This window comes from Leucoraja erinacea, chromosome 7 (genome assembly GCF_028641065.1).
Source record: "Leucoraja erinacea ecotype New England chromosome 7, Leri_hhj_1, whole genome shotgun sequence".
NCBI classification, from domain to species: Eukaryota; Metazoa; Chordata; class Chondrichthyes; order Rajiformes; family Rajidae; genus Leucoraja; species Leucoraja erinaceus.
In genome coordinates, this window is record NC_073383.1 from 57269916 (window position 1) to 57291788 (window position 21873).

The following is a 21873-nucleotide window of genomic DNA, read 5'->3' on the forward strand; positions in this document are numbered from 1 at the left end:
GGACATTGCTCATGGAGGTGGGTTATATTATATCTGAGATCAGTTTTTATTCATCTGTGCTGCAGAAATGCCTTGTCTCACAATAATGATTAGCCTATGAGTCTGAGGAGCAACCTTTCCAATATTTGTGAGTCGTCGAGAATTATTCTTGGAAATTTGGCATTGCCTTTCCATTGGAGAATAAATGGCAACACTGTTCCATCAATAGGCCCCCAGCATGGAATAACTTGTCTGTCATATAATGTTGGTTATTTGGAGTAGGGTCTTAGTGATTTGGTTTACATTGTGATGCATGGCTGACTGATTGAGAGATCCATAACTACTCACCACCTACCTGAATTCCATATTTCCCTGTGCAGAAAATCCAATAACATTGATCATAGCAGGCATTGCTACCCTGCCTGTCTGAAATGTACCTGAAGGTTTCCCTAAACCATGCGGAAGACATGTAATGTATTTTATTGATATCTCTATAATATCAAAATGCTGCTAGCTCCAAGAGAACTCTTGCTAATCCATCCTGTTCTGGATCTGGATGAGGCATCTGATGAGGCAAACGTGGAAGTTGCAGACTCTACCACAAATGGGGCAGGTTGTTGGCTAATTTTGTGAGTTGGCATCAATATTCCCCTTACACATGGATTCTAGGTTGTCAGTGTCGCCTTGAATGTTCTTTCTGCCAAGGATTCCTTGGAAAGTGTAGGGATGTTGCATACTTTCATGGAGGATTGAGAGCCTCCTTGAATATGCTCCTCTGTCTATCTGGTGAACTCTTCCCATACTAGAGCTCAGAATAGAGGGTCTCAAGAGTCAAGTGTGTTTCATTGTTATATGTCCCAGATAGACCAATGAAATTCTCACTTGCAATAGCACAACAGAATATGGTACACTGTAAACAATATAACAAACATGAAAAAAAGTTAATGTTGACAAGTTGTAAGAATAGGATTAGGCCATTTGGCCATTCAATCATCGCTGATCTCTGCCTCCTAATCCCATTTTCCAGCCTTCTCCCCATGACCATTGACACCTGTTCTAATCAAGAATGTGTCTATTTATGCCTTAAAAGTATCCACTGATGGCCTCTACAGCCCTCTGTGGCAATGCGTTCCACAGATTAACTACCCTCCGAATAAAGAAGTTCCTCCTCACCTTTCTAAAAGAGCATCCTTTAATTCTGAGGCTAGTGACCTCTGGTCCTAGACTCTCCCACCAGTGGAAACATCCTTTCCACATCCACTCTATCTATCCCTTTCATTATTCATAAGTTTCAATGAGGTCCCCCTCAACCTTTTCAACTCCAGCGAGTAGAGGCCCAGTGCTGTTAAACGCTCATTATATGCTAACCCACTCATACCTGGAATCATTCTGGTAAACCTCCTCTGGACCTTCTCCAGAGCCAGCACATCCTTCCTCAGATATGTGGCCCAAATTTGCAAAAAAAAGTTCTGTGTGTTTATACTCACATATACACACACATATACATGTGCACACATACGTACACATAAAAACAAACAATAATAGTGTAGTAATAACAATAATAGTCTATATATTTCAGCTTATGTGAGGTTGTAGGGAAAAAGCTGTTCCTGAATCCGAACATCACAGTTTTCAGGCTCTTGTACCTTCTTCTTGATGGCAGGGGTGGAATGAGTGTTTGGCTAGGGTGGTGCAGGTCTCTGATGATGCTAACTGCCATTTTGTGGTAGCGACTCCGGTAAATCCCTTCGATGGTGAGGAGGTCAGAACCCGTGATGGACTGGGCAGTGTTCACAACGTTTTGCAGTCTAATTCACTCCTGGGCATTCAAGTTGCTGAACCATGCCGTGATGCAGCCAGTCAATATACGGCTACTGGGCAAATGCGGCAAATGCAGTCTGTCCGTGGAGCATGGAGGAGTTTGGCATAACAATATGACCTGCGCAATTATGCCAAATGAATTTCAATGGCTGGATGTTGGACTCGGTGAGGAAGCATTGTTTTGCTCATCCTTCAAGTGGGTTTAGTGGATTTTGGAAAGCTATGTTAAAGGTAGTGCATCAGTACCCACTGCATGTAGTTCAGGTCCAAAATAATATATATATAGTGCAGCAGGAATCTGTTACCAGTAGACCGTAAGTTTTATAGCTGCTTTGAAATTTTGATCTTGAAATAGCCTTATCTCAGTTGGCCTTCTGGTGCACCAAGCCCATTTTGAATTTCATCAGCTAAGTCTGCCTTTGTTGATTGTGACTCTTGAGATATGGGAAGTGAATTATGTTTTCCAGTGACTCACCATGAACCATGACTGAGTGCTTAGACTGAGGGTTTAGAATGCAGTAGGTTTTCAGATGATGTTGTGCATAGAGGGTGCATATAAGCATAACAATCTTCCTGTATGCTACTGTGAACGCTGATGATGAACTGGAGCTCAGCTTTCAAGGTTGCCTGTTCTCTGCAGTCCATCATCTGAGTACGGTGCTCCACAGTCCCTCCTCCTGGGTTGATGGAAATCGGCAGGGCTGCTTTGTTGCCAGGTTTCTGAGTGAAGTAAATGTAGGTTGAACCAACATTCTGTTACTTCTGTCAATTAGTTTAGTTCAGAGATAGGTTCAGGATACAACGTGGGAACAGGCCCTTCGGCCCACCAAGTCCAGGCCGACCATTGATCACCCCTAGGTACACAAAATTGCTGGAGAAACTCAGCGGGTGCAGCAGCATCTATGGAGCGAAGGAAATAGGCAACGTTTCGGGCCAAAACCCTTCTTCAGACTGATGGGGGGGTGGGGGGGAGAAGGAAGGAAAAAGGGAGGAGGAGGAACCCAAGGGTGGGGGATGGGAGGAGACAGCTCGAGGGTCAAGGAAGGGGAGGAGACAGCAAGGGCTAGCAAAATTGGGAGAATTCAACGTTAATGCCAGCAGTATGCAAACTGCCCAGGCGGAATATGAGGTGATTGATCACCCGTACACTAGTTCTATGTCCTGCCCACTGGCGACAATTTCCAGAAGCCAATTTACCCACAAACCTGCACAACTATGGGACGTCGGAGGAAACCGGAGCACCCGGAGAAAACCCACGCGGTCACGGAGAGAACATGCAAACTCTACACACATAACATCTATAGTCAGGATCACACTCAGGTCTCTGGTGCTGTGTGGCATCAGATCTATTGCTGGAGTGTAATTAGTTCCACTCTAGATACAAATCTGGTTGGAGGTGAGGTGCAAGATATGTGAATGCAACAAAGCAGCCGTGCGGAATTTCATCAACCAGAAGGAGGGACTGTGGTGCACGCTGATCAAATTTGGTTGCTTGCAGAACTTCATAGATATCTAATGTTTGCTTCTTGATGGGATGCAAGCCATAATCCGAACCAAGGGATTCACAAAAAAGCCAATCTGAGTGCAAACATATGTCATGATGTAGATAATGGGAAGAATGATGCATGATATAATTTCCTTGGGATTTCTTGGCATAAATCTGTCATATTTCTTGCTCATTATCTGGCTTTCTTCTAAGTATGGCTGATTTTGTGAAATCCCTTTACTTTAAAGAGAAAGGTATTTTCCAATCACTGCTCCACTGACTCTGGACTTATGCATCTTCCCCTTGTATGACAACCATTGAAAATACCAGAATATTTTTAGCACTGCTTTAACATACTTCATTTTCAGTCTGTTTCTTAAAAGATCAATTCCATCTATCCATCTATCCATCTATCAATCATCTCTCTATCGCTAAAGCTCTGATCTTGCGTGGTTTTTCTATTTGCGTAAAAATGGTACACGATAGCGCTACCATTTTTCGCCACCTTATTCACTATTCTCCTGTGCTGCAAGTGCAATAAGTTTTGTTCCAATCGATTGTATATTTAAAAATAATTAAGGTTTAAAAATCTTCTAAAAGGCTCACGTAAAGATTGGTCTCTTCTACTGTCAGTCAGCTCCATGCAGATTGGTCTCCTCTCCTGTCAGTAAACCGGGGCGGTGACGCCCATTCCTGCACCATCGCCGCACTGATTGACCGCGTCAGCTGTCACTCACCGTCTGCGCCTGCCTCGCCCATAGTTGCGCAGCCATAGCCACATGAGCCAGTCGGCCGGAGGGGACGGCCACAGCCGCGGCGGCCCACAGTCACCACGGCCCACAGCCAGAGTACACGGCACCCATGTCAAGGTAGGCCACAGCCTCGTGCTCTCCCTCCGAGACCTGGGCGCTGAGCCTGGCTCTGAGGACGGTGGCGCTGCTGGCTCTGGGCACTCAAGGAGGGAAAGGAGCAGCAACCTCGAGATCCTGGAGGTGAGGAGGGAGCGTGGGTAGATTAAGGGAGAGGAGGGGGTAGGCAGATAGCGGGGGGAGTGGGGGAGGAGAGGGAATAGAGGGAGAGGAGGAGGGCAGTGTGGGGGGTAGGGAGTGGGTAATAGTGGGAGAGAAGGGCTGTGGGGGAGGTGAGGAGTGATAGTGGGGGGGGGATAGGGGAGGTGAGGAGGGAGAAGGTGGAGATAAAGGGATAGGAGGGGGCTAGGGAGGGGGAGAGGAGTTATGGAGGGAGGTAGTGACTGAGGACATGGGAATGGAGAAGGAGGGAGAGGTGAGTGAGGGATTGGGGAAGGGGGGTGGAGAGGGGAAAGATCCTGGGGAGATGAGGAGGGTGAGTGGGGGGATTGACGGAGAGGAGAGGGCAGGGAGGGAGAGGGGGAAAGTGAGGGGAAGGTGGGGAGGGAGAGTGTAGTAGGAGGGGAGAATAGAGGGGGCGGGGAGAAGGCGGGGTATGGAGGTGAATAAAGAGTAGGGCATTGGGGGAGGTCAGGAGGAACAGTGGGGGGATAGGGAGAGGTGGGGGATAGATAGATAAGAGGGGGGTATGGAGGGGAGAGAAGTTATGCAGGGAGGGAGTGACTCAGTAGAGGAAAGGAGAGGGAGAGGTGAGGGAGGGATTGGGAAGGGGAGGAGGAGAGGGGAAAGAAGAGGGAGTGCTGGGGATGAGGGGATCAGGGGAAATTAGCCACGCCTGCGCAGTTGGGGGCTATGGGTGAGTGGTGGAATATTGCGTTGGGGGAACGGGTTGCGTTGGGGGAACAGGTAAGTGGTGGAATATTGCATTGGGGAACGGGTTGCATTGAGGGACCAGGCCTCCTGTGTGATACTTAGTCTAGTGGGATATTACAGGGATGGAGGATGTAAAAAGCTTCAAGAGCTGTAAACACAGAGCAGGCAAGGTCATGGCAGGTGCTATACCATGTGGAAACCTGTGAGGGTATCCACTTTGATGCACAATTAAAGTAAGTTTTAAGGGTGAAGGTGGGTATTGCTGATGTTTAAAAAGATCCAGGTGTCATTGTATATTTTATGAGTTTAGTTTATTATTGTCACCTGTACTGATGGAGATGAAAAAGCTTTTTTGTTGCATGCTATCCAGTCAGGGAAAAAACTACACATGATTACAATCAAGCTGTCCACATTGTGCAGAAATAGGATAAGGTAATAAGATTTAGTGCAAGAATAGTCACTGCGGGTGCTGTAAATAACTAGTTTCACAAATTGTTTAGGCAAGAGACAACAGATGTTGGGATCTTGAGCATAAAACAAATTGCTGGAAGAACTCAATGGACAAGGCAACATCTTTGTAGCGAAAGGGAATCGATACACTTTAGGTTGGGACACCTTCTTGCATCTGAAGAAGAGTCCTGAACCAAAACACCGTCCGTCTATTGCCTCCACAGATGTCACCTGACCCACTGAATTACTACACTCTGTTTTAAGATAAATAGTTTGTTGGCTTGTATTACGAGAAGAGGAGTATTTGACAGCACTGGGCCTCTACTCGCTGGAGTTTAGAAGAATGAGGACGGACCTAATTGAAACTTACCGAATAGTGAAAGGCCTGTATAAGAGTGGTTGTGGAGAGGATATTTCCACCACAATACAATACAATACAATACAATACAATACAATACAATACAATACGGTTTATTTGTCACATTGCACATAAGTGCAAGTGAAATGAATATGTCAGCAGCGGTACAATGATAAAGAACACACACAAAAACATTTAACATAACATAAAAATTGAACATAAACATCCACCACAGCATTCATCACTGTGGTGGAAGGCACACAATTTGGCCAGTCCTCCTCCATTTTCCCCCATGGTCGGGACCTCAACCCTCCGCAGCCGTTGCTACGGGCGTCCAGATGGTAAAAGGACAAGGTACGTCCAGGTAAGTCCAGGATTGGCTCTTCCCCACCGGAGACCGCGGCTTTAAGTTGGTGTAGGCCGCAAGCCGACGGTCGAGATTTAAAGTTTAAAGTTCCCGCCGCGCCGCAGCCAGAAGCACCGCAGACCGCAGGACCAGCGGCCGAAGCTCCCCTCCAGGGGTGATGGTAAGTCGCCACCGCACCCGCGGTAGAAGTTGGCCGTGGGCCGGCAGTGATGGCTTCTTCTTCCCCCGGGTCCCCCATGAGGGATCCCGGGCTGCAGACGCTGCGCCAGCTGGAACTGTGCAGACCGCTTCAGGCTGCCGGCTGCCCCAGGCCAGCGAAACGGAGCGCACCCCTCCAGCGAGCCCTAGCGAGGGCTCACCTGCTCCACGCCGAGAGTCCACGCTGCGTCCGCCGCTGAAGCCCCGGGCGCGTCTCCAGGAAAGGTCGCGCCGATCCGTGCTGTTAGGCCACGGGGGAGGTGACCTGTAAAAAGTCGCCTCTCCATGGAGGAGGCGGACAAAACTGTTTCCCCCACATCACCCCCCACACAAAACACACAAAGAAACATTAAAAACATACTTTAAAACATACTAAAAAAAATTTAAAAAGTTGAAAAAACTAACCCGCTGCTGACAGAGCTGCTGCCATTGCAGCGCACTAGTAGGAGAGTCTAGGACCAGAGGTCATAGCTTCTGAATTAAAGGACTTTCCTTTAAGGAGATGAGGAGTATCTCTTTATTCAGAGGGTGATGAATCTGTGGAATTCATTGCCACAGAAGCTATGGAGGCCATGTCAATGGATATTTTTAAGGCAAAGACAGATAGATTCTTGATTAGTATGGGGGTTAGGGGTTATGGGGAGAAGGGAAAGAAATCAAGGGATATGTGGTTGATTTGGGATAGAAAATTAGCCTTGATCTTGATGAATGGCACAACAGGGCTTGAGGACCAAATAATCTACTCTTCTCTCATTTCTCAAGTTCTTCCCTGATCGTTATTTCATAAAGTAATTTAAAATTGTGCTTGTTGTTTTCAGGAATGCTCTCAATGCTATTGATTGTTTAATCCATTGATTATTCAGCCAGCTTGTTTAATGACAGTGTGGATTTTAGGGATCCCAGTGAATTGATGTCAAAGAACAGCATACAAAGAACAGCAAGAAAGGACAAGTTCTTGCCACAACGATTTCTAGATCAAAGGTTTATTTGATGTCAATGGCACAGCACTCCGTTTCCTCTGTCACTGATTGCACATTCTAGGATATAACAAGACAAAGGTTAACTACCTAGCCTTAACCCCACCATGAAGTATGGATGTGTTTACTGCTTGCAGTTGAATAGGACCGTACATCAAGGGAAATCTCCAGGCTAAACTATTGCAATTGTAACAAACATAAAATAGAAGTTGCTTACATTCATGCTCTCATCTGAACCCACTTGACACAAAATTTGTTGATGCTCCGATGCAGGATACAGAAAATGTTGAGCATTTAGAGCTGGCAATATTGGAAAGGCACACAAAAGAGTGTCCTCTGCCTTCTTCAGTGGGAGTAAAAATAACTGAGGTGTAATTTCAAAGAAGTGTAGGTAGTTATATGCAATGTCTTTCTAATCTTCCCTCAAGCATCATTGAGCAAAATTAGGCACTTGGAGTGCTTGCTTCATAGCAATGACTCCACCTTTTTTTTCTTACTTTTTCCATATGCACATCTGAACTATGAGTCCAATCGGGAACAAATATATTTGTGGTTGTTTAGGAGTGGTTCAAAGTTCAGTGAGCCACTTGTTGATCCTTATCTCAAGTCAGTGGATGCTCTACTTGGCCATTCCATGGAAAATCAGTTTCCTCCTCCTTTTTCTCAGAACATTTCGATATCCAGTGTCTATGATATTTTGCATTAGTAATTATCCTTTTTAGTGATTTTAAAAACAGATTTTTTTATTTATGTGTTGTCTGCACATTATTTCATTTTCAGCAAATATCTCTTTCATGCTGAAGTTACTATTGTGAAATTCCAATGCTGATCCCACTATTACCTGCAACACCTGTCCCTACACCTCCTCCATCACTTCCATCCAGGGACGTTAGCAGCCCCTCCAGGCGATGCGGAGGTTCACGTGCACATCTTCAAACCTCATCTACTGCATTCAGTAGTCCCGAAATGACCTACTTGATGTCGGAAAGACCAAATGTGGAATAGGCAACTCTTTCACTGAACACTTTACACTCTGTCCACCAAGAACTATGGGATCACCAGGTTGCTAACCATTTTAAGAGAACCATTTGATCATGACTAAGGATGCTGTCTATACAGAGTTTGTCCATTCTCCTCATGATCGCGTGGGCTGCTCCCGGGTGCTCCAGTTTCCTCCCACACTCCAATGACATATAGGTTTGTAGATCAAAATGGCTTGGGAAAAAATTGTAAATGGTCCTGAGTGTGTAGAATAATGCTAATGAACGGGGGTCGCTGGACGTCGTGGAAGCGGTGGGCGGAAGATCCTGTTTCTGCAATGTATCTCGAAATTAAACTAAACTAAATTAAACATTGCCAGAGTGAGACCACACGCAAACAGTAGGAACAGCACCTCGTATTCCACTTGGCTAGTTTACAACCTAATAACCTAATCATTACATTTTCCATTTTCAAGTAATACCCCTTCCCCCGCACTCTTTTCTGTGCCGTCCCACACCCATTTAACCTGCAATCTGGTCCCTCTTTCCCTCCCCACCCCTGCTCCATCTATATTATTTCCTCTAGCTTTACATGTCACTCCTCTTCTCTCCTGATCTGACACTCTCTTTATTGGACACTCACCTTAACTGACACTCTCCTTATCTTACATTAACTTAAATTTATCTGTAAATCTCAAACAAGTAATGGCTACATTACTTGTCAAAATTAATGAAAATATCCCATTATAACGTTCAGAACCAAACATTTTTTATTTGGAATATTTCAACTGTGTCCATTAGGTGACTGTCATCTCACTGAATGGTCATCGTGGAGTTCGTGCCACCTCGTCTGCTTGGATGGAAAGAGATTTGAAACTACCGGTCACCAAACCCATTCCAGGGCTGTGATTGTTCAGGCACTGGAAAACCAGGATTGTCCTGAACAAATATGGGAAGGGCGGCCTTGTACAGGTAAGAACAAACCAAAAACATTGTTAGGAAATTGGCTTTTAATTTTGTTTATTATTGTCATGTGTACCGACGTAGAATGAAAAGTTTTTTGTTGTATGCTATCCAGTCAAGGAAAAGACTATACATGATTATAATCAAGCCATCCACAGTGTACAGGTAAAGTATAGTCTGACACAATGGTCTCCAATGAGGTAGATAGTAGGTCAGGCCTGCTCTCTAGTTGGTAACAGGATGGCTCAGTTGCCTGATAACTGCTGGGAAGAAACTGTTCCTGAATCTGGATGTATGCATTTTCACACTTCTGTACCTCTTGCCTGATGGAAGAGAGAAGAGGAAGTGTGACTCATCCTTGATTGCGCTAGTGACCTTGCCTAGGTAGCATGAATTTTAGATGTTTTCATCCAAATCATTGATGTAGATGACAAACAGTAACGGGCCCAGCACCGAACCCTGAGGCACACCAGTCCGAGAAGCAACCTTCCACCATCACCATCTGCTTCCTACCATGGAACCAATTTGCTATCCATTCAGCTATCTCTCCTTGGATCCCATGTGATCTAGAGCAGCCTGCCATGCGGAACCTTGTCAAATGCCTTACTGAAGTCCATGTACATAACATCTACAGCTATGCCCTCATCAATGTTTTTAGTCATGCCTTCAAAAAATTCAATTAGATTTGTGAGACATGAACTCCCACGTACAAAACCATTGACTGTCCCTAATCAGCCCTTGCCCATCCAAATGCCTGTATAACCATTCCCTCAGAATACTCTCCAGTAATTTACCAACTACAGATGATAAGCTCAAAGGCCTATAGTTCCCAGCATTTTCTCTGCAGCCCTTCTTGAAAAGAGGCACAACCAGGGCTCCCGCAATTTTATCTCTAGTTTCCTCTAAGAACTTGAAGCTTCGCTTCCTGAAGTCGATCACAATCTCCTTTGTCTTGTTGACATTGAGGGAATGGCTGTTGTCTTGGTTCCTTTATTTATTGGTAGCATAGGTGGTGAGAGCATATTGTGGGGGGTGGTTCTGGGAAGCGAGAACTGGCTGTTGATCCTTCCCAAGGTGTATGGGCCTAATTCAACAAAACACCAGTGATGGGAGGTGCCCACTTGATAACCCCAATGGTATACTTACATCTACACAATCAGTTTGGTGTTGTGTGCTTGTTAACATGTAGGTAGCTGATTATTGCATATGGAGTTAGTTATGGAATAAGTTTGTATAATCAGTTTAGATAGCAGTTTGGCTTTGGGCTTGGTTTTCTTGGTTGAACACTTATCCTGCTGTTACAGCACAAGTACTTAATGTTTTAATTGTAATTAATTTGGCCCCAGGTTTCACTAACAATGTATCACTATCACCTTTGGTTAGGATTTTGAATGTTAAAATAGCAGGTGAATGCCATTTAAACATCTGGTTATTATTAAAACCCAGCCCTCTATTAAGAATGTTGCCAAATGCACTTACTATTTGGTGCTCTGTGTAAAATGTTCTCTTTGTTCCCCAACTTACAACCATTAGAATCTCTAAATTGGCCAACAGATTTTCAGGAAATTATTGAATTTTTACTTCCTTAGCTTGACACTGATGGTATGAAGTCAGCAATGGACACGTCAAATACTATTTATTTTATCAGACTCCAATGTATTTAATAAAATGTAAATTGCATTCCTGACTTTTGTCTATATGATGCAATATTTTAAACTCACAATCCTTTGCCTTGCTGTTCATTCAATTGAAATCCTAATTGCTATCAGTACGACAAATGCAGGTGTGGTCAGAATATCAAGTTGACTATTTTGTGTAATGGTGCTATTTTTCATGCATAGAAAGTGGTGAGTCATTCAATTACTCTTTATATCCAAGTGGTTTCGATAAATTCACAGTTGTAGCGCTAACAAGAAAGTGAAGGATACAGATTGTTAATAGATACATCTGCTGCACTTCATGGCAATTATTGCATTCATCAGTTAGATATCTGAAAATAAGCTGTGGGATATCACAATTACAATGTGCACAGTCTGGGAAGGTTTCTACTAAACTATGAAATATTTCTGATATTGAAATACATTACCATGCTACAACCATTCTTAAAATAGTGAAATTTTCACGAGGGACATCAAAGGACAATGTGCAACATTCTGTGCATTAATTTGTCTTTGTGCTCTGCTTGCTCATGTTGCTGCTCCACAGATGCTCTATTTCACAGTAAATTTAGTATAAGAAAAAAACAAAGATACTATCAGACAGAGGTCATGTGCAGGGCTGGAAAATTCTACTCAGTGGTGAGCAGAGCGGGTACTTTCCAGCTCTCAGTTTAAAAACCGAAGAGTTTTGAAGATTAAGCAAAACAAATATAACCACAGAAGCTGGAATCTGAAACAAAATTTCTGGAAACCTATCAAGCAGCACCAAAGGAAAGAAAAACCAGTTAACGTTTTGGGTGAGGGACCCTTCCTCAGAACTTGAAAGCTTTCAAGGCACAGTTTGCACGTTGCCCTTTTCATAGCCAATGTGTCTGAAGAAGGGTCCGAACCCCAAACGTCCCCCATCCTTTTTCTCCAGAGATATTGCCTGGCCCGTTGGGTTATTCCAGCACTTTGTGTCTATCTTCTGCTATTAATTACATTCTGTATCTTTTTAAAATTCTCATAGTTGTTTATTCTCGCTTTATCTAGTTCCTCGGGGAAAGCCTAGTATTCAAATTATGCTACCAGTTTGGGGTTGCTACAAAATGTAGTGCACAACAGGATTTAACACCAGCCAACACAAAGGTTGATAAAGGTCATCATTGTATCACTTCAAATCAAACATTTATAGCAACAATTTGGATGTCAATACAGGTGGAATAGTTTGTAAGTTTGCATAAGGCACTAAAATTGGTGTTACAGAGGAGAGTGAACAAGACTATCTACTATTACTATTGGATCATGATGAACTGGACTGAAGGACTGAGGAATGGCAAATTGAGTTTAATCCAGATAAATATGAGGTGTTTCATTTTGGTAGAACAAACCAGAGCAGGACTGACACAGTTAATGGTAAAGGTCTGGTGAGTGGTATAGATCAGAGAGACCTAAGAGTGCAGATACATAGTTTGATGAACAGAGGTGGACAGGGTAGTGAAGAAGATGCTTGGAGGGCTTGCTTCATTTGTTCACCGTTATGAGTGCAGTAGTTAGAATGCCACATTGATGAGACTACATTCAGAGTACTGTGTATACTTCTGCTCATTCCGCTATACGAGGATGTTACAGGGTCTGAAGGTTGTGCATTATAAGGAAGAGCTGGATAATCTAGGCCTTTATTCCCTCGAGCGTTGGAGGCTGAGGCCTTATGGTGGTGTACAAAATAATGGTATATAAAATCATGAGGAGCATAGATGAGCTGACCAACCACAGGTTCCCCCCAGGCAAGTGTGACTAGCTCAGTTATGGAACTTGGACAGCATAAACAAATTAGATGTAAGGCCTGTTTCTGTGCTGTAAAGTTCAAATAACTCCTTCTTCTCGTTTCCTCTGTACTGTTTAACCACAGGGCCAACAGTTGAGGTTACAGAAAGCTTGTGGCTTGATGAGATCATGAATTTCATTATTTTATCGCGTATGTGGAGGCCATTTATCTCCTCGAGTTTACGCAGGCTCTTGGAGGAATGCCATCAGTCCCATTCCTCTACTCATATCCCTGTAGCCTATCCTCTTTTACATACATTTCACACCACCCTGATGTTTCTACTATGCAGGAGTAATTTACCATATTAATTAACCTACCAGCCAGCAAGTCTTTGAGAAATAAGAGGAAAGCAGAACACTTGGGTGAAAACCACTCGGTCACAGAGAGAACATGCAAACTTCACACAGACAACACCCAAGGTTTGGCTTGAATCCTAGTTTCTGGAGCTGTGAGGTAGCAATACTACCTGTTGTACCACTGTACCTTCCATAAATGTTGCCGGTTATGTTCAATAGTAACTTAAGAAACAGCTAAACTCCAACTGTTTCATTCTTACAGCTTATGTATAAGGAAGCATGAATAAAAAATATTCATTTGACGCCTAGCTGAGCTGTTGTATTTCTTAAAGAAAGCTTTGTGTACCCTCTTTGAAGAAATGCGACATATTCGCCAACTCCTGGGTGTCTCTGGCAGTGAAACAGTTCAAAATGGATATAGAGTTTCATCCCCAGAACTATAGCTGCTCTGCTCTGGGGAACAGCTTCATCCCCAGAGCTATAGCTGCTCTGAACCGGCCCTGCTGATTGCCCCCCCACCCCCATGAACTGTCTCCCTCGGATGGTCACATCGCGCATCGACCCGGCACAGACACATTTGCACTTTAGACTGTTTGGACTGTTTTACTGTTTTACTGTTCTTTTTATAAATCATGTTTCTCGGGGTATCTAAATCTAAATTTTATTAGTTGTTTAAGTTATGACATCGGATGGAAGCTGCATACCAAATCTCGTTGCACATATGTGCAATGACAATAAAATGTTTTATTATTATTATTATTATTATTATTAGAGTATTTGAGATAATGGTGAGAAATTTAAGTCCTTGCAGTGGGAGTACACCTGTTCTGTCAAGCACTTCGTGCCCATCTTCGGAAAGGCCTGCAGCTCCTTACCTGTTTCAGAATGCACAGAACTGAAGCTGTAATCTAAAAGACATAAAGTAGTTAAAGCGGTTTGCAGTCATTGTACGTCTTTAAGCAGAATAATTACATGAATATATAATAAATAAATTATATATATAATATATCGTTCTAATTATCTCCTTAAAGACGCACAATGACGTATAATTATTCTCCTTAAAGACGCATTATAAATATAAAAATTTTAAACTTCAAAATGTGAATCAGGAGCAACCACTCAGACTTTGAAGCCTTGTCTGCTTCTCAATAGGTCAGGTCCTCAAGTGTCCTCAACTCAAAATTACTGTCCACCCCCCTCCCACCTCTCCCCGCCGCTCCTGGCCATTTCAATCCCATGCTGTAAAAGGTTCATCTAGTTGTGCCTTCAAGATATGCAAAAGGTTTGATTCCACTGCACTTTGGGGAAAATAGTTTTGTGAGCCCCTGAGACAAAAAAAAAATTGAGAGTCTTAAGTGGGAAACCTCTGTTTTAAAAAAGAGCTTTTCAGTTCTACAATCTCTCACACCAGGAAACATCCTCTTGGTATTCACCCCATCAAACTCCCTCCAGATCTTCTAAGTTGCAAATGAGTCAAACTGTTTCTGATGAAAACAAAACTACAATAACTACAATAATGGTTTGGGAATTGCTCTGCCCAGGAGAAGAAGGCTCTGCAGAAAGTGCTGCGTTCGGCCAAACGCACTATGGGAATTTCACTCGCCCCTCTGCAGGAACTATACATTAAGAGGTGCAACTCCAGAGCCAATAAGATCATGGGAGACCCCTTCCACCTCAGCAACGGACTGTTCCAGCAGCTACGGTCAGGCAAATGCTTCCGTTGCTATGCTGCAAGAATGGAGAGGTTGAGAAGGAGTTTCTTCCCAGAGGTCATTAGGACTGTAAACTCCTAACTCACCAGGGACTAACTTTACTGTATCATTCTACTGTGTTTTTTTTTTAATTGCTGTTTTTTTTTCCCTTTTACCTTCCACCCACAATACTTAATATGTAAAATAATATGTGATTCTGTTCTATTCTGTTTGTAGTTTGTTTGTTTGTTTGTTTTTTGCACAAAGACCGCGAGCATTGCCACTTTTCATTTCACTGCACATCTCGTATGTGTATGGAACGAATAAACTTGACTTGACTTGAAGTACAGGTGCACAACCTTTTATCCGAAATTCCAAATAACGAAAAGCTCCGATTAGCGGACATTTCTTCGGTCCTTAAAGAAAGGTCCTTGAAGACGTTCACCGAGGGCGGCCCGCAGAGGTGACAGCGGAACCTCCGGTCAGTCCTCAAAGAAAGGGGAACTAAATCCCCATTTATAAAAGAGAAGGTGAGGGTATATTGTGCGGGAGGGTTAATAATTGACAATATGCTGCTGTCTGCCCGCTGAGTTAAAAGGTTCCCACGGTAGACTCACGATACACAGTGGGCAGGCAGCGGGCAGGCAGCAGCAGATTGTCGCTCCCTTCAGTTTCACCCCACCTACACCCCTCTGCTTCCCGGCCATGTGTGTGACCCCTTCCCTCACCTCTCCAGCTCCCCGCCCAATGCACCGGCGCGGGGGTTTTGCACTGTCTTCACGCCCATCGGCGATGACAGCAGGTCAGTGCCCTGTCCCACCGGAGATGTCAGGAGAAACGTGGGCAATCACTTCCAAAACCCCCAGTCAGCCCTCTGCAAGCACGGAGGTCCCATTGATTTGGACCCCAGTCCAGCACGAAATGCCGTTTCCAGCCCCGTTCCACTAGACCCAAGACACAACATAAACTGCATCCAACATAACTGTGATGGAGGCCAAATAAAGGACTCTCCCAGAAGCCGCCCCCCCCGATGGGTCCGCTACCCCCGGCTGGCGACAAGTGGCAATTCGCCACGCGGGTGGCCCGAGCTGCGCACACCGGGTCATGGTGTTAGACACGGTGTGCGCCGCAGAGTCCCGCGGCCATTCCCAGCGGGGCGTGATGTTAGGCCCCGCTCCAGAGCTCTTCACCCTGCAACTCCAGTCGCCCAGCCCCGCTCCAACTACAGAGGACCACGCTCCCCGTGGGGGCAGAAGCTGATGGTGTGCAAGGTACGCCTTGTTCTTGGGGTGGCGCAGCTCGGGCTGTGGGCGAACCGCCACTTGTCGCCGTAGCGGCCCATCGGGGAGCGGATTCCTCTGGAATTGGAGGGGGAGCGGGGTATTGTGCTGTTTGATCGCCCCCTGCTATTAAAAACCAGACAGGAATAATAAAACGCGGGGAGATGCAGAGGCCGCTGCTGGCCAGAGCCGCGCCGCCCACCGGAAGCTGGCTCAGTGGTAGAGTGCTTGGCTCATATCCGCAAGGTCGCGAATTTGCGCCTCGATCCCCAGTTACTCGATCGCGAGTTTGAGTCTTCAATGTAGTTTTTTTCTTGCAGAATAGGAGAGAATAGGGAGGGTTAGGCTGGGATCAGGCTAACTTAGGCTGGGACTTGTCTCCCGCATTAAGATCATCTCGCAGAGAATGATCCCAGCCTAACCCTCCCTATTCTCTCCTATTCTGCGAGAAAAAACTACATTGAAGACTCAAACTCGCGATCGAGTAACTGCCGGGATCGAGGCGCAAATTTGCGACCTTGCGGATATGAGCCAAGCACTCTACCACTGAGCCAGCCGTTAAAATCTACGCTAAAAATCTTCCGTTCCGAAAGCCGAAAAATTCCGAATTACGAAAAGTGTCTGGTCCCAAGGCTTTCGGATAAAAGGTTGTGCACCTGTAGTAGTATCTGGTAGGATTGATGGGATGGTATGGTAATGGATAATAGGGAAAAAGTCAGTTGGGGAATAGTATCGTTCTGTGAGCTGACATAGGTTGAAGAGCCATGGTGATTCATTCCATGTCATAAGGAACTATGGAAAATCTTGGTTTCTTTCCCCACTTAGTGCAGAAATTGGTCTTGACCTAAATGGTAGATCCAACGGCCTGAAACTGTGTCCCCACATTCTATAAACTCCAGACCAGTGAACCAACCTCTCTGCTTCTACCTTGAAGAGCCATTTCAGAATCTTAAATATTTTAACGTGATAACCTCTTGCTCTTATATCTTGCACTAAATGTTGTACCTTTATCCTTTATCTGTGCAATGTGGATGGTTTGGTTGTATTTGTGTATAATATTTTCTTTAGCTAGATAGCTCACAAAAGCTTTTCACTCTAACTTGGTAAACATGACAATAATAAACTAAACTAAATTCTTCAAAATCCCAGGGACTATAGGCCCAATCTGTTCATAATTTCTTCACGGGTCATCCATCATAACCAGGAATACTTTTAGTATAGACGGAGTAACCTGGGTTCAAAGTTTGAATTTGTGATGATTGTTGGAGGAGATTTCTTCGAATTTATATGAACAACTTCAAGATAAATGATCAGATAGTATTCACCTGGAGTGGGCTGATACTTGGATGCATCGTTCCCTTTGTCAAAAGGGTGCATAGTATTTCAGGGCTATTTTTAGAGCAATTTCCTTGTGTATACCAAAAGCAAGAGGAATGTAAAAAAAAAGGTGTTGATGAGAATGGCAAGTCATAGCACAGCAGCACAGCACAGAAAGGGATCCTCAGCCCAACTAGCCTATGCCGAACAAGATGCCCCAACCACACTAGTCCCAACTGCCCATGTTTGGCCCATATCTTGCTCAACATTTCCTATTCATGTACCTGTCAGAGAGTCTTTTAAATGTTATAATACCTGCCTCAACTTCCACCTCTGACAGCTTATTTCATATACCCACCTGTGTTAAAAGGTTGCCCCTCACGTTCCTTTTAAATCTTTCTCGTCCCACTTTGGGTAAAAGGCTAGGTGCATTTACCCTATCTATTCCCCTCGTGATCTTATACAGCTCTATATTCCCATCGTCCTCCTGCTCTGCAAGGAAAACTGTCCTAGCCTGCCCATCCTCTCTTTATAGCTCAGGCCCTCAAGTCCTGCCAACATCCTCATAAATCATCTCTGCACTCTTTCCGGCTTAAAGCAGGAAGTGAATAAGATGGGAAATAAGATAGGAGAAGAAAATAAAGGAAGGGAAAGAAGCTGCATTTGAATCAGCCTACTCAGTTTATTCAATATTTCATAAATGCCTGAGTGCCTGTACGATTCATTTACCATGACATGTGGTCTGGGTTCAGTTCCAGGGCCATATCTGCTGTATTTATGTTATAAAGACTCATCCATGCCTTCATCTCCTCCCGACTGGACTACTGCAACTCTCTTCTCTTTGGCATTAATTCCAGCAACATCAACCGACTCCAACTGGTCCAGAATGCAGCCGCCCGACTCATTACCCACACCAAATCCTGGCACCACATCACCCCAGTCCTCAAAGAACTTCACTGGCTTCCCATTTCCCACCGGATCATCTACAAAATCCTGGTCCTCACCTACAAAGCCCTCAACCACTTGCCCCCCCCCCCCACCACCCCCCCCCCCCCCCTTATCTCACTGACCTCCTCTCCCCCTACCAACCCTCACTGTCCCTCAGATCCATTTTAGCCGGTGTCCTCTCCATTCTGAAATCCAACCTCTGCACTTTTGGTGGAAGAACCTTCTCCAGGGCAGCTCCCAGGCTCTGGAACTCCCTCCCACAATTGATCCGAACTTCTGAGTCCCTCACCATCTTCCAGTCCCGCCTCAAGACCCATCTCTTCACCTCTGCATACCCTTAGTCCCATATCCCCCTCCCCTTTGCATCTCTGTCTTACTGCTCTATTTTGTTTTGTTCTTGAATCACCATGTAAAGCGACTATGAGTCCTTGAAAAGCGCTATACAAATAAAATTTATTATTATTATTATTATTATTATTATTATTATTATTATTATTATTATTATTATTATTATTATTATTATTATAAAGAGATGAATAAAAACTGGACTCTTTTGCTGCCAATGAGTATTACTGTTCTCTTTAAAAAAAACCTCAATGGGCAACTTTCAATATTCCTTCAGATACAGATCCCTGTGAAAGATACATGTTAATTGAAAGTTACTTTAATCTAGTTCAATTTGTAAGACTTTGCCCTTCACCTCTACAAAATTAAATTCAAGCTCATCAGCTCTTCCTGACCTAGACAAAACATAATTACATTTACTAATAAAGATGATTGCTAAGGAAAACAATGTCAATGATGACATCCCCATTTTTTGTTAACTGTAATTCTTTCCTATATTCATAAATATTTTAAAATTCAGCACATGCCATATAATTTGCATTTTAAAATTAATGTTCTATATCCAGATGAATATCATTATGGTTTTTTGGGGTGGATAGTTGAAGTTTAGTTTAGTTTAGAGATATGAATGAAGACCAAAAAAATGGCAAATTGTCTGGGGAATTTGGTGAATAAGCTCTGGTGATTGGAATCTAAGGAATGTGAATGGCAATGATATAACAGAGAGCTGGAACTAGCGTGTTTAATATCTGACTTCCTTATGTTAAAGAATAGTAAGATTAAACGAGAACTTACCAGTTCGAAGTTTGATCTGTATTTTATGAGGAGTTATGATGAGGGATTACGTGAAGAACTCGTCCAGCACGCATGTGCGACATACCTCAAAGCAACGGTGTGGAATCACAGAAGGCACAATAATTGAAATAAACATAGTAACGAAAAGGAGAACTTAAATACCAATTAATCTCTATAATTGAGGGTTGGAGCGGAGGGCACGTAATCCCTCATCGTAACTCCTCATACAATACAGATCAAACTTCTAACTGGTAAGTTCTCGTTTAATCTTACTATTTTACGTGAGTGACTATGTGAAGATTTTAAAGCTCTGTGATTTCAAACTGTATAACAGTTCATACTTCACTCGCTGCCGAAGTCATTCGAGGGAGGAAGTATGTTATCGTAATCAACCATGAATCTGTTTGTAAAACAATAATGGTGTTATTAACAATAACACGACCAAAATGCACCCCCGGGCTTAAATTATATATTTGCAGATTCTAATACTTTTTCTGCCAACGATACAGGTTCTGCCAGTGACTTATTATAAAAAGTTTGGAACATATACTCCCTAGACCACCCCACTGTAGCCAGGATGTGGTCCATAGGCACGTCTATCCTTTTAGCCACCGATGTGGATGCTGCCCTGGTGGAGTAAGATTTATACACGTTAGTATTTACTCCAGCAGCTCCCAGTACCTGCTTGAGCCACTTGAGATAGTTTGGCTCATCACCCGACCATGAGGTTTCTTGTGGCTGACCCATAAGGCTTTTTCTCTCCCTCAGGGATTTCTTATTGTGTCGATGTAATTCAATAAGTGGGCCATGACACATAACCGTGGTTCAGGTGGGTATACCCGGAATTCCATGACTGGACCTGATGTTCCTGGTCTGCTTTGTTTGACCAGCCCCTGAATGGTAAATGTGACACGGTCTGGTGTTATAACCATATTGTCCAGTAGTAGATGGAGGAACTGGACTATTTGTGCTGAGACAAGTGCCATCAGCATGACCGTCTTCAGGGTAGGCTGTTCCAGGGTGAGGGACCTGGCTGGTGACCATCCCCTAAGGTACGTCAGGACCACACTGACATCCCAGATTTGGGTGTACCTAGGTCTGGGGGATTAGAGTTGAATATGCCTCTCCTGAGTTTGATCACCAGCGGGTGGTATCCTATGGCCTGTTGTCCTGGTGCCTGAGTTAAGTAGGCTCACAGAGCACTTCTGGCTGTATTAATGGTGCTGTAGCTGCGTCCTTCATTGTGGTGAAGACCTGCCAGGAACTCCAGTACAGATTTTGTTGTAGTTGAATATGTAGTTCCTGTATTTGAACTGTATCTTCCCACTTCTTGATGTTCGCCAAGTATAGTTCCCTTGTGGATATGCGATGGGATGCTGTCATCGTGTCGATAATGCTGGCCCAGCAGTGGTCTTTCCAATTCTGCAACCCAGGCTCAGCAGTGGTCTTGGGTCAAGAGGCTGCCTACCGTTCTCGGGCGGCGTTTCTGTCGTTCTCGGGCGGTTAGTCTCCTTGTCGGAGTATGCAGGGAATGCCGGCTGGTTTTTGAATTTCCCTCCAGTCCGCTGATGTTGGTCAGACAACTCTTAGCCAGCTGGGCATCGGCTCAGTACCCTGACTGTGGACTGCAGCGTGTGCGGTCCAGTAGCCGCCTCTCGCCCCCTCCACTGACGCAACGCTCCTTCCCTGGAGTCGAACGGGGGCGGTTTCCCTCTGTGCTGCTTTGCTCCAGTTTCCCCTGGTGCGCAAAGAGGAGCAAAGTTGTGAACCTGTGGGTAAGTACTTACCTAACGGTTCATTCCTTCAAGCTTGTAACGGGAGCATCCGTACTCCCATTTGTCGCTGTTGCACTGCGTGAACGCTCATGTCGCGCATGCGTGCTGGACGGGTTCTTCACGTAGTCACTCATGTGACTCCGAAGTAAAATTGAGATATGACAGTGTGTGAGTATCCTGGAGCTTGTTAAATACCCATTGGGGTTTAGGAAGGATTAATGCTGAGCATTTTCAGCAGGAAATAAATTGGTTGATTAAAATCCATGATAGGATAAATGATACATGAAGTCAAAATACATTTTGGTGTGATAGCTAACCTTTTTCTTGTTCGATAATTTAGTTTCTTTCATTCCTTAATCTTGCATACTGCCACATTAATTTTCATTTTTTATTTCATTCTAACTGTAAACTTTACAACATTTATTTTTTGTGCTCACCAATGGATGGCCAAAATATTATTTTCTTTATTTTCTTTATCTTAGTGTTGGTATTGTCACGCCAACTGAGGTACAGTTAAATACTTTTCTTTTTGCCAGAAAGTGAGAAACAGAATGCAGAATATATGTTACAGCTACAGAGAAAGTGCAAGGGCCACAGTGAGTTAGATTGGGAGGTCATCAATTCATCCTTAGTATATGAT

At 44.1% G+C, this 21873-nt stretch overlaps 1 protein-coding gene across 1 annotated transcript in view; it reads left to right on the top strand.

Moving 5' to 3' along the window:
- The window catches only part of thsd7ba (thrombospondin, type I, domain containing 7Ba), a 743639-nt gene that overhangs the window by 688873 nt on the left and 32893 nt on the right, over positions 1 to 21873 (top strand). Inside the window, exon 23 of the mRNA XM_055638650.1 lies at positions 9160 to 9330. Coding sequence (XP_055494625.1) covers positions 9160 to 9330 — 171 coding nt within the window. The remainder of the gene's footprint in view (positions 1 to 9159; positions 9331 to 21873) is intronic.